The following is a 12,734-nucleotide window of genomic DNA, read 5'->3' as shown; positions in this document are numbered from 1 at the left end:
TTATTAGAACCGTCCACAGTGCCGCCTGTTTAGAGCGTCTGCCTCACAGTTCTGAGGACCAGGGTTCAATCCCCCGACCCCGCCTGTGTGGAGTTTGCATTTTCTCCCCGTGCCTGCGTGGGTTTTCTCCGGGCACTCCGGTTTCCTCCCACATCCCAAAAACATGCATGGTAGGTTGATTGAAGTCTCTAAATTGCCCGTAGGTGTGAATGTGAGTGCGAATGGTTGTTTGTTTGTATGTGCCCTGCGATTGGCTGGAAACCAGTTCAGGGTGTACCCCTCCTGTCCGATGATCGCTGGGATAGGCTCCAGCACTCCCGTGCCCCTTGTGAGGATAAGCGGCTCAGAAAATGGATGGATGGATGGCTAGAACCTGACCAATATGGGATTTTTAGGGCCAATGCCAATACTGATATTGGAGGCTAAAAAAAGGCCAATATTAGACATCCAATATATCAGCCGATATCTGAAACAACTTCATTGATATACACAGCCTAAATACATGAGCACAAGTTACAGTGCATTAGGAGTTGAAAGTTCTTTTTTTCTTTATATTTGAGAATATGCAAATAGTGCGAAAAGGTCTTGAAGCAGCAGACGCAACGTGACTTCTACAAATAGAACCAAACCACATTTATATTCCATCTAAAGCAAACCAAAAATGCACATAATTTTTAGCAGACATGTCTGACCAGAGCGAAGGAGAAAGAGAAATTCTGCAACCGTTCTCTGGGTCCTTGCATGTTATTCTTCACCCCTCCCTTGCGCATTTTGGCTTGCGATTTTTCCTGCAGAGGACCACTTAATACAACCTTTGACTGATAAGCCTTGCAGACAGACTACACCTCACTGGACCATATAAGCTGTCCCCCGTAATACCAAGACTCAACATTTTTGCTTCCTGTCCATCTGCTTTTGGTTATATGGGCCTTGCTGGTAATTTCATTGAATGTAAATTCGGAGCAGCTGCGGTGGTAAGCCTTGTTATGCCTCCTAGGACGTTAGCCACTTGGACATGCCCACTCCGAATGGCTTTGATTAGCCTGTTTTACTTAAACATTGAGACACTCACCTCTGTAACGGTCACAGTTTTGAACACCATTGTTCCGCAATGGCTGCTGATTCAGACAATTTTCCACAATTTTTCGGCCATTGCTTTGCAGGGCTCATTTACTACGGTTTCTATTTTATTTATTCGTTTTACATATTTTTTTTGCACAGCAGCAAGTGTTTCCAACTGGGGGTTCAATAAGATTTTAGGGGGTGTGAAAATGTGGATAAAGATTTTCTTTTTTCCCCCATTTGTGGTATACAGTGTAGAATACAGTAAATACATGCGTGAGCGAGACAAGGTTGGGAAGTGACTGCTGCAAAATATGGCCAAAGGTATTTGGCCTGGCTTGCAATCTCAGTTAAAAAACAACAACAATGAGAGTCTCAGGGAATGATAGTCCAACCCCGGGTTGATTAATTACTTGATCGAGGTGCACAAGACAGAAAAGACAGTTTGCATTCTTGTGAAAACATTTCAAATATGAAGGGCAAGTCATTTATCAACTGTTCTGTCAAATGTTTTATTTATTTTTTTACTTTTAAACTGGTGCCAGTTTTTTTGCATGTTTGCCTAGAGCTAGAGGACAACCACATTTTTGTCTAGATCTTGATCTAGATCCTTGAAGTTGGAAAGTTTCTGTATGCTGCCATCAGTCTGGTCTTTATTTCTCCCTACAAATTCTCAACACAGCAGCTTTTGCAACTTATTTGTGTCATTTCCAGCAAGAAGAAACCCCTCAGGCAAATAAAATAATTTTAAAAATCCCTTCGACTTCAAAATAGGCCAGTGTATATAATGATTGCAAGCACTACCAGTTAAATTCTGCAATTTCTTCTAACTTGCCCTGAATTTCCCTTCCACACTCAGTCAGTCTGGCCTACCTAAAACAAGTATTAATAGATAATAGGAGCTCGTGTTGCACTGACGAGACCAGAACATCTCCAATGGCAAGTAGAGCATCTTCAATTCTTGTTAAAATCCCTTTCAGAGAACAGCTCAAATGAAAGATTGTAGCCACTGACAGGGCTAAGACAGCTCTGTCTACTGTAGATTCTCCGCGCATATTCGTACTTATCACAGGAGCAGGTGACGGAAGAAAAAATAGCAGGGGGCTTCAAAAGAAGAGATACATAAAAACATTTAAAATGGCTGCGTATGGTTTTAAAAGACAGACATCAACTGCATGACCGCATTTGAGCTGATTTACCACTGTGGATGAGACAAGACGTGAAGAGGGAAAAAAATAGTTTGAGGAAATAAGGAAGCAGAACTTGGAACACCTGTCTGGTCAGCGTACTACCTCTAACATGATCAAATACACTGGTGAGCCAGCACTACTGATTCTGAATGCCCAAGGGGAGATTAGACTGACATGGAAGCCGGTACATAGAGGCTAAAATGTGATTGGACAAAAAAAAAAAAAAAAAAATCATCCGCATACTGGAAGCGGTGCAGCCAAGAGAAATACTACAAATATTGCTCAGCGACTGTTTTTCTCAATGTCTTTATGCCTCAAAAGTGTTCTCTGTCAATTGACTGTCTGTTGTCGTACTCGAGCGGCTCCAACTACCGGAGACAAATTCCTTGCATGTTTTTTGGACATACTTGGCAAATAAAGACGATTCTGATATCACGTTTCCCCTCCGTGACCGCACTTGTCATTAGAAGTGGCCCACATTATGAGGATGTAAATTCCTGCCCTTTACGTCATTAACCCATAATTGTAGCTCTCGATGGCGGGACTTTATTCCTTAATTGTTATGTTATCATTGGGCGCGCGTGGAGGGTTGTATCGTATGTCATTGTGTGCAACAACATTCAGGTTTTCCTATTAATTTCTTGGCTGTTAGCTTTTACACAGGCTCAACCAGGCACGGTAGGTAGCGGCCCAATTAAAAGCATAAATGCTCTGGAGAGGTTTATCAGGTTTATACAATACACAGATGAGATGCAGAAATGCAGTTTGACACTGACTTGTAGAACCTGTGACCGTGGAAGAGTTCCCCTCAATTGGTCCTTTTATAGCCTGCACTGCAATCAAGTATTCTGTTCCTGGATACAGACCTGCGGGAAAAATATGATAAACTGCAGTCAGCACGCTCTTGTGTTGCAATTTCGCCTAATAATATGCGTGGATGCTCACCCATGATGGTGTGTTTGGTTCGCGCCTCTTGACTTGGCTGTACGCTCAGCTCCTCCTCCTGTCCTGATGGGTCAGTGTGTGTTAGCCGGAAGTGATCCACCTCCGCTTGTGGGTTACTCCAGTCCACCTGGATTGAGATGTCTGTACGGTCCAGAACTCGGAGATCGTTGACTGATGAGACAACTGGAAAGCAACAAAATTGAATTTAAAATGGACATTCATGATCTAGACCTTCCACATTTACGAATGTAAGAACTCCAACAAAAAAAACATTCACACCTACGGACAATGTTACACAGTGAAAACAGTAGGGAAGAGAAAATTGTAAAAAAAAAAAAGAGGAATCAATCATTAATGCGTTGTCCCAGTGTTCTGAGCTCGACAGATGACGTACCATGATGTGGGGGGGAAAAGGCACAGCCATGGAGTGAGAGCACCACTACTTTGGATGTACCAGGTTGGTTGAAAGTGGTAGAAATGTGTGATTTTAGCTTTTTTAACTGCGAAAATGTCATCTTAAAATTAAATATAGCACAGCCAGACATAGGTCACAAATACAAAGGTCACAAATACAGCTGCAGCATACTTTACGTTCAAACCAGTGGGAAAAGGCACCAGGCTACTTATTGTTCGGTTGCTTAGCAACCAGCGCCAAATATGGGCAAGCTTGCGCCATGTCGTCGTTGTCCCTGCACCGTCCTGCGCCCTAATCCGCTGCAGTGTGTAAGTGCCTTTAAAATATCGAACTCAGAGCCCATGGGCCAGATCCCATCCCTCTACGTCTTTTTACATGGCTCCCAAAAGCTTGCCTCGGTTTTTCCTCCACTCCTCTTTAAAACTAGCTATTACATTGATAATAACCAATGCAGGGGCAGTAATGGAATCTGATTGGCGATCATTAGGGTGCGCTCTCGCCACTCGGCTAGTCTGTAAACACAGTGCAGCTCACCTTTTGGCTAGCGGATGTCATAATAATTCCATTCAAACAGTTTCTGCAGATTTCATTACGTAAAAAGAACACAAATGATTGTTCCTAAAAAGAAAGGATTGAAGCTATTGATGTTTTATTTTTGTCATTGAATTTGTTCCTGTTTATACAGAATATACGAAGTTTGTTTTGCTCTCTTAATGTACCCAATGTGAATGTAACCATAAATTTAAAACCACGTTACATACTGAACCATGATTTTTGGCGTACCATTACACCACTAGCTATTGTAAATTTATGGTGTTATAACCGGCCCCCTGAGGGCAACCAGACTGCAACTACGATGTAGACCCTAATGAAAAGGAGTTTGACACCCCTGCCAATGTCTGATGTAGGTCGTCGTCTGAAGTTTGCAACCAGCCAAATGTCTGCCTCCCGCTGCGTCCTCTTCCTTGCGCAGTCAGAAGCCAGACGAACCAGGTGTGTTACAGAGAACACTGTGCTCAGTGTGATTTTTCCATGACATGACGTGAGAAATCTGACACGATATGTCCTGGTTGTTTTGCGCTAATCTGTCTCGCAATCTCCCTCTGCACACATCCGTCTCCTGCCACATCAGTGAGGAAGTCCGATTCACATTTAACACATCCGTGCAGCTATTTCCTAGCAGTTAGCTTTAAAATCCAATGGTTAACAAATCAGATCTTAATGAAACACTTTGTGGTTCTTTGAGCATGTGGACCCAGATAAAGGACACTGGATAAGAGGTACTAACTTTCCATTGACACATCCACTACTGTAAATATCAAAGAAACCATTCTGATTCTATTTGTAGACCACTTAAGAGTATGGGCTTTTTAAAATTCTAACAATAAAAACCTGTAAGGTGTGTTTGTGGTCTTGTAGACCAAAGATCAGACCACCGGGCTTCTTCAAAATGTCTGGTTGACTGGTTCTGTTTGTTTCATGACAGCTTGCAGCCTCACCCGTGGTGGCTTCGATCTCATCCGCTCCACTTTGGATGCCTCTGATGACAGCGTGGACTTCAACAAAGTAGGTAAGCCCCGAATTCAGGCCTGTGAGGAGGTAGGAGTTATCCATGTTGGGAACCCGAACCTAGGATGACAATTGTTGAAACAAAAATCAGCTTGGAATCCATGACACAATTCAGATTTACTGCTATCTTGTGGCACAATTTGGATATGTGACATGGTAGCGTAAGTAGAAAAAAATCCATAAAAGTGAGTAATTTTCCAAATGTGGAAAATGTGCAAATCAGATATGCCTCGGATATGACAATTATATAGCCCAATGCAAGTGCAGTGTAAACACACGGGTCAGATAGAACCCATCAATGTGAGTGTAATGTCCCAAAAAAAATCTGTGACATCTGTGTCTGCCCAAACAACACAAATCTACAATACAGTGAAAATGTTATTTTACCTGCTTCAAGGCGCTCCCCTGACCTCGGGGATGATAGGTTAAAACGTAATAGTCGGCCCCAGGAACTGGCAACCACTGGACCAGGAGGGAGACATCAGTTGCCTGGACCAACCTTAGACCTTGAGGACTAAGAACTAAAAAAAATAATAATAATAAATGCAGAAAACACAATATTAAAATTTTTATATTGAGCAAATTCAGAATTATGCAGAAAGACATTTTACTTGACCATGTCCTGACATGTTGGGTTGGGAGTCTTCAACTATGTAAGCATTACCAACAAGCCACCGTTTAATATTTCATTTTTTTAGCTATAGACTAACTGTTTGGAATTTTGTTGATGGTTATTCTTAACAAACTTTTTCAGCCTCTCTCCTGTCTGCTCTGGAGATAGTGAGGACCTTCAGCGGCTCCTGTGCTAGCTGAATGCAAAGCTCTTCATCGGAGATGATGGAACAACTGATGTCAAGCGAGTGAATAAGAAGGTATGTACTGTAAATACGGCGGTGTACCGTAACAACACAGCGGCCAAGACAAGGCAGACGGCCAGTCGACAGCGCTGGTGCTGCTATGCTTTCCGCGAATGAGGAAACCTCTGTGGTGGATTAATAGTCGATGAATATTTAGATTTAAATAAATAAGGCTTTGCATGCAGAAACCTGAGATATTTTTTATTTATTTATTTATTTTTGCAAAAAGGAAAATATCTGCACTGTATGGCTGACATAAGACAGAAACAGTACCACGCGGTTTTCATCAGCTTTAGCTCTTTAGCAGCTAATAGGTACTTTCTGCTACTTGAGACACAGTCTTTGTCCTGAAATAACATTTCTGAAAGTGAAATTTCACTAAAATGGGAACATTTCTGTAAATGGAAACGAAAAGGTATTGTATGAATTGAATGGAAAGATCATGGCCAATCTGCTGTCAAAGAGCACTACAAATGGTCTGGTCAACAACCACGTGTATCTTTATTTCCTTTGTATGAAGTTAGTTAATGATGGAATGATGATGGTATGAATTTCTACTTCATATCTAGTATAAGTATATAACTTAAAGCTGTTTTCTTTCATTTTGTTGTACTTTCTGTGTTAGAACATGATGCATTGAGATGTACTGGACTGTATAACAGTTCTCCATTTACTACATAGTATCAGAGACTAATTCCATATGTCAAATTTTAAGACCACATATAGAGCAACAAAGGTTATTCAAAATATGCTTTTGGATACATCCTAAGTTGAACTCAACTCATATGTGAACTCAACTAGTGGCCTAGCTTTGATAATGCAGCATTTTTCTTTCTTTCTTTCTATAGCGCACAAAAAGATGACTGAATATAAAATCAATGAGATTCACTCAACCTGCTGCCAGTGGCGGTTTCTGGCATGTGCAATATGTGCGGCCGCACAGGGCGGCATTGCTACGGGCCTCCATGCTGGCAACAAAATTGTTTCAATAAAATTCCCATAAGACTTTATACATTTCTGCCAAGCAAGTTTTTAATTCTGTATTTCTTTCCTTAATTGTAATTATTCTTAATTGTCTTTATTCCTTTTTGTTTGTAATTTAATATATTTTACAGAAAAATCAAGGTGAACTCTAGTGCAATTTTCATTAGTATGTGTGTGTGTCTGTTTGTGTGTGTGTGTGTGTGTGTGTGCGTGTGTGTTCAGTTGTGGTGTTGGTGGTGGTCAAAGGGGGGCAAATAAGGGGGTCTCGCACAGGGCGCCATTCAAGCTAGCACCACCACTGCCTGCAGCATCCAAGATGTGTAGCTTCAAATATCCATGAACCTCCAGTATATCTTGCTATTAATGGAGCTGACACTCATGCTACTGTTAATAGTGAAAGAGTCATGCTCTGCGAGCAAGAAACCATTTGTGGATGAAGATAAGCGACGAATATATAGCAAGAAGCGCCACGGAACGTGCACAGAGTTGGTATTTGCCGATCATTACTTTAAATCATGTTTTTTTTTGTTGTTTTTTTTGCTGCAGACAAGAGCGCTTTTGACTTTGAAGGGAAATTACCTGTCACCGACCAGCATCCTTGTCTTGGAGATCTTTTTAGAAACTGTCACAAGCTCAAAGTGTGAATTAAACTTTGAGTGCTGGCTAGCAGCTGCTACCCTTTCTGCTCGTGTCGACTTAAATTGCAAACAGCATGCAATTTCCACTGCACTCCTGAGGCGGTAGGAATTTTGCGAACCACACATTTAGCAGCTAAGGTGCTGCTCAATTGAGCTTGACTTTTTTTCTTTCTTTCTTCCTTGCTGTGTTGCTGCATACTGTGTGACCTAATGTCATGAGACATTTGAAGGCCAAAGCTACTGCCAGTGACTATGTCAGGGGTCACACCGCAGAAAGGACCCCCACCCATCGACTGCTATCTAAAATAACTGTTGGGCAGATTCTTTGACTTCCTCGATGAGTAAACACGTGAAGAAATCAGATTTTGACTTCATGATGCTTTGGGTGTTATACAAAGTGAATGCATTTCTGTAACCATTTTAGCGTGTGGCCAGTTTTACTGGTGGGTGGATATTTTAAACTCATTCACTGCCAGCCTTCCTAGTTAACATGGATATTTGACTTCTAAAGCCGTCAATGGCAATGAAAGTGTTCAGTGAATTGCTACTGTATAGGCCACTCTGGGGCATGGTGGGTGGTGAAACTACAGACATACACCTTAAATATCATGACATCTAAACAATTTAAAGATTTGTCCCTCGAACATACAGAAGAGGACTATTTTAGTTACACCATCTGCAACACTTCCAGCAAAGACCCCCCACTCGGTTAGGGTTAGGGTGTGGTTCTCATGGTTACGGTAACAACACAAATTGAAATCCGAAGGTGGTCTCTTTTGGTAGGATAACCACCAAAAAGTCTGGAAGCAAATTAAAAACACAACCGTTCCAAACATGGACTATTTTAAATCTAAATCATAGGTGTCAAACTCAAGGCCTAGGGGCATCATTTTATGTGGCCCGCGTAAGCAAATCGTGCTTGTCAATTTTGCTAAAATCTGTACCCAAATTCAAAATTGTCATAATAATCAACAATAATGTTGAGATATTGCATTTTTCTGTTACCAAACCCTTCTTCTAGACTAACTTCAACAATACTTGAACAAACTATTATCCTTGTCTTCTGATTTCAAAACTAGTTATCCCTCAATTTGTTGTGTAATGCTAATAATATGTTTTGGAGATGATTAAACATTTATATGGTTTCACTGTTCTAACGGCCCTCTGAGGGAAATCATAACTACCATGAGACAAAAAAGACAAAAAAAGAGTTTGACACCCCTGATCTAAATGAACAACACTGCGTCTGCGTGAGCTCTGTGTGCGTGTCCAAAGACATGGCGAGTACTACTTAGACATACAGACACTTCATAGTAGTAGTATGTATGTGCTATAATGAAAAAATACATTTATTTGGTCATATAGTTTCATAGGTAGAACAAGAAGGCACTCTCAGCTAGGGCCTCACTTACTGCTTTTAATTTGATTGTTTTATATTTTGTGGTCACGAACGGCACGTTATAGACCAGATTGCAAAGCGGCGTAATAATACAGTGTCAGACAGCACAAATATTTAATGTAATCATGACTTTAGGACTGTGTTAGTTTAGGTTAGTTCTAGACTACGGTCTGTTCCGTCTTACCTACCAATTTGGTTATTTTGTCATAGGGACAGAAATCCTAACATATAACTGAGGACCTTTGATTTAAAAAAACCCAAAATACTTTTAATCCCACCGATGGGCACAATAACAGATTAATCACTTGTGTGGATTTTGTTGTTGATTAGTTATGCCCTGAAGCAATTGAGGCTACGTAAGAGCACTAATTGGCTACAAATGGCAGAGGTGCTATTGATTCTGTTTCAACTAATTTGCGATATGAAAATTGATAGAGTAATTTCTTCACATTCTTACATAACTGTAAAGTCTCACACATGTGACTTGCTTAATACTGATTTGATTACTATACTGATTAGACAGTTGAATATGTTTGTGGTTGGTGGGAATAGTTCCTGTTTAAGAGAAACCGATCATATAGAGCATAGTCCATATTTAGTGAAGAAAATCTTATCTAGATCTCCTAGAGATTAAGTAATTTTAACTCTAACATAAAATTAACAAGATGGGGAGCAGTCAAATGTGTGGAATTTGCATACTCTCCCTGTGCCTGGGAGGGTTTTCTTCGGGAACTCCGGTTTCCTCCCAGATCCCAAACACATGCGCGGTAGGTTGATTGGGGACTCTAAATTGCCCGTAGGTGTGAATGTGAGTGCGAATGGTTGTTTGTTTCTATGTGCCATGCGATTGGCTGGGAGTACCCCGCCTCCTGCCCGAAGATAGCTGGGATAGGCACCAGCAGCCCGCGACCTTAGTGAGGATAAGCAGTAAAGAAAATGGATGGATGAACATAAACGCCAACAAACTAGCTTACCTAATGAGCAGTCTTCTCCATAAAAGCCCTGGTCACAGACACACTGGCCATCAAAACAAAGGCCATTCCGGCTGCAGTCATTGGTACACTTCTGGACACTGCAGTCGTCGCCGGTGAAGTGTGGGAAGCAAACGCATATTCCATCCACACAGTGACCCTTGTCGTTGCAGTTGTTGGGGCACATAGGCTCACTGCAGTCTTCACCGGTGTAGCCCTGATGGCAGACGCACTTGCGATCCACGCAGCGGCCGTTGTCGTTGCACTCCTCCGGACAAGAGGACACCGTGCAGTCTGGGCCTTCCCATCCGGGGTAACAGAGGCAGCTGCATGTCTCCTGCCGGTAGGTACCATGGTCACCACAGATTGTGTCCACACCTACAAAAGCAATATAAAGAGTACAGTGAACTGAGGAAGGGCTCAGTCTCTATCCCCCGCGAATAGTGGCGGTTTACTAGTCTGTTGATGATAAGCCATAGTTTTAAACCTTTACTTTCTGTTCATTTCTGTTCCTTTTGGATCCTACCTATTGCCCCTCCACTGCCGCAACATCCCTGAGCACACTGGCTCTTCAGGTAGTTGACCTCCTCTTCCAAGCCATTCAGTCTGTACAGGAGAGATTTAAAAGTCTCCGACTCCCCGCAGTCACACTTGGGCGACTGCAATCTGATGTTGTGCCTGAAGATGATGTCGTTCGCGTCGCTCTTTGTGGTTTCCATCTGCAGACCTACAACATATGGCCAAATACCACTTCATATAGTATAGTGTGCTGCAGTAATTATTTAGTCATTTCTTTCTCTGAGATAAATATTTCTTATGACCTTTTTCATCCTGGCTAGGCAGGCGCTCCAGTTTGCAAGCGGAACCCCCTGGAATGTCGATGTTATAGACATGGCTGAAGGTAAGCGCCTGTTCAGGGGCTGCGGAGTCCGCTGCGTGAGCAAAGCTGCAGTGCGACATGGTGCAGACGAGGGCGAGCAGGGCACTCCATTGGGGTTTAGTGGTCATGGCTGAAGGAGAAGACGAGAGCAATTTTCAAACAAACCCAGAAACTCCTTAGGGATCAAGAAGTTATCGACTGAACTGGAACCGCATTAGCTCATTCCAAGCCAAAAGTGTTGCTTAATTTAAAGCCGCTCACCATTAATGAACTATTGCAGTGCTAGTCAGCTGTATAATTAAAAGACTAATTCAACAATTTGGCGTGAAGTGTGCTAAAATCCTAATCACGCACCCTCGCTCATGGCTGGGCTCAATTAAAACAGAAACGAAAGTCAGGAATGAATTTGGATAATACTCCATCTGTTTGTTACTGTGATTATCCATTTACATCTTTGGCATGAACGTTGTATAATATGTTAGGGGAACTGCAGATGTTCGGCGTCACAGCTGACTGGACCGACTGCACAGTCGCCAGGTTGAAAAGGAGTCATATTTGAATTTCCCTGGCACTATTTTAGAGAGAACTGAGGAGAGAAATGCTGTTGACAATTAGTTGTCCTGTATTTAGCGTTGACGCTGTTTATTTACCCGAATGAAGCTAAACCCTTAAGTCACGCTGTGTGGTTCTGTGTTGTGTGATGTTGTCTTTCTGGAAGAAAAAGGATGCCTTGTAACCAAACCGGCAGCACTTTTAATTTTGCCCAGCCAAACTTTTTAGACTTCCACTTTCTGCTGTACAAAACCCTGTCCTCCCTCCACCATTGATGTCATTGCGTTTAGCCAAACTGACGTCATGTGAACTTAAATCCCTGCTGCGGCTTCCCCCAAGAGAGCAAATTACAAACTCTCCAAAAAGCAGTGTCACTTCATCTTTCACAAGGTCTTTTTTTTCCCCCTTTGGTCTTAATTTAACTTTGTGTTGCAAAGACATGAGAGAATGCACTGTTTTTGTATGGGCTACTGATATACAGTATTTATATAAACCTTTACGATGATGACTGCTGTGATGCTGTCATTGGTGCCTGGCTATGTAACCTCACAAGGCACTCTATTAGGGAAATGTGCAACATCTAATACATAAAATGTAATTTGATTAAATGTATTTATTATTGCAGCAGTAGTTTACGGTGCTATGGAACCTTTCTATGGAGTTTTTTTTGTGGCGTAGCCATGAAATGGTGTCCAAGGGTACGCCAAATAAAGTTTTCTGTTAGTTATTTAGTTTCTAGTTAAATTTAGTCGAGTTTAATTTAGGCAAGTTCAACATTGTCTAGTTAGTTAATTAGTTAGTTAGTTAGTTTGTTTGTTTGTTTGTTAGTTCGTACGTTAGTTTGTTCGTTAATACATCACCGTTATCGTCATAATTTTAGTTACATTTCGTGAGGTCTTACACAAATAAAAATTCATTTTGATGGCTGCTTTTGCTGTGTGTGTCTTATTTTCCTGAGTATTTATTTTAACAAGTCCATTGTGGTTATTAATTGAAAAAAAGAATAGAAAATAATGAAGAATAGAAAATATTATAAGTTATAAAATGAATAAATACGAAAACAAATGAATACATTGGTTATGAAATTCACAGATAAAATAAATTCATTAATAAATAAATAAATACTACATGTTGTGAACTCTAAAAATACACAAATGTGTTCATTGTTTTTTAGTTTTGGCAAAAGAAGCCACCATACCTTTCTATAGCTTCCCAAGAGCCGCTAATAATTTCAAGTAACAAAATAAGGCAGCTGAAAATTTTTTATTTCAA

General features: G+C 41.2%; 1 protein-coding gene across 2 annotated transcripts in view; it reads right to left on the bottom strand.

Moving 5' to 3' along the window:
- tnn (tenascin N) overlaps positions 1-12,734 on the bottom strand; it is a 34,597-nt gene that overhangs the window by 14,112 nt on the left and 7,751 nt on the right. The window contains exons 2-8 of one of the 2 annotated variants that reach the window (XM_061693976.1): positions 10,852-11,040; positions 10,557-10,757; positions 10,034-10,408; positions 5,569-5,702; positions 5,112-5,241; positions 3,198-3,380; positions 3,029-3,118 (exon numbers count right to left, since the gene is read on the bottom strand). In XM_061693976.1, the coding sequence (XP_061549960.1) occupies positions 3,029-3,118; positions 3,198-3,380; positions 5,112-5,241; positions 5,569-5,702; positions 10,034-10,408; positions 10,557-10,757; positions 10,852-11,038 (1,300 nt within the window). In that variant the 5' untranslated portion in view covers positions 11,039-11,040. The remainder of the gene's footprint in view (positions 1-3,028; positions 3,119-3,197; positions 3,381-5,111; positions 5,242-5,568; positions 5,703-10,033; positions 10,409-10,556; positions 10,758-10,851; positions 11,041-12,734) is intronic. The other variant, XM_061693977.1, reaches the window with a different exon arrangement.

The sequence above is a fragment of the Phycodurus eques genome, chromosome 13 (genome assembly GCF_024500275.1).
Source record: "Phycodurus eques isolate BA_2022a chromosome 13, UOR_Pequ_1.1, whole genome shotgun sequence".
Lineage (NCBI taxonomy): Eukaryota > Metazoa > Chordata > Actinopteri > Syngnathiformes > Syngnathidae > Phycodurus > Phycodurus eques.
This window is presented reverse-complemented; position numbering and strand designations above follow the sequence as displayed.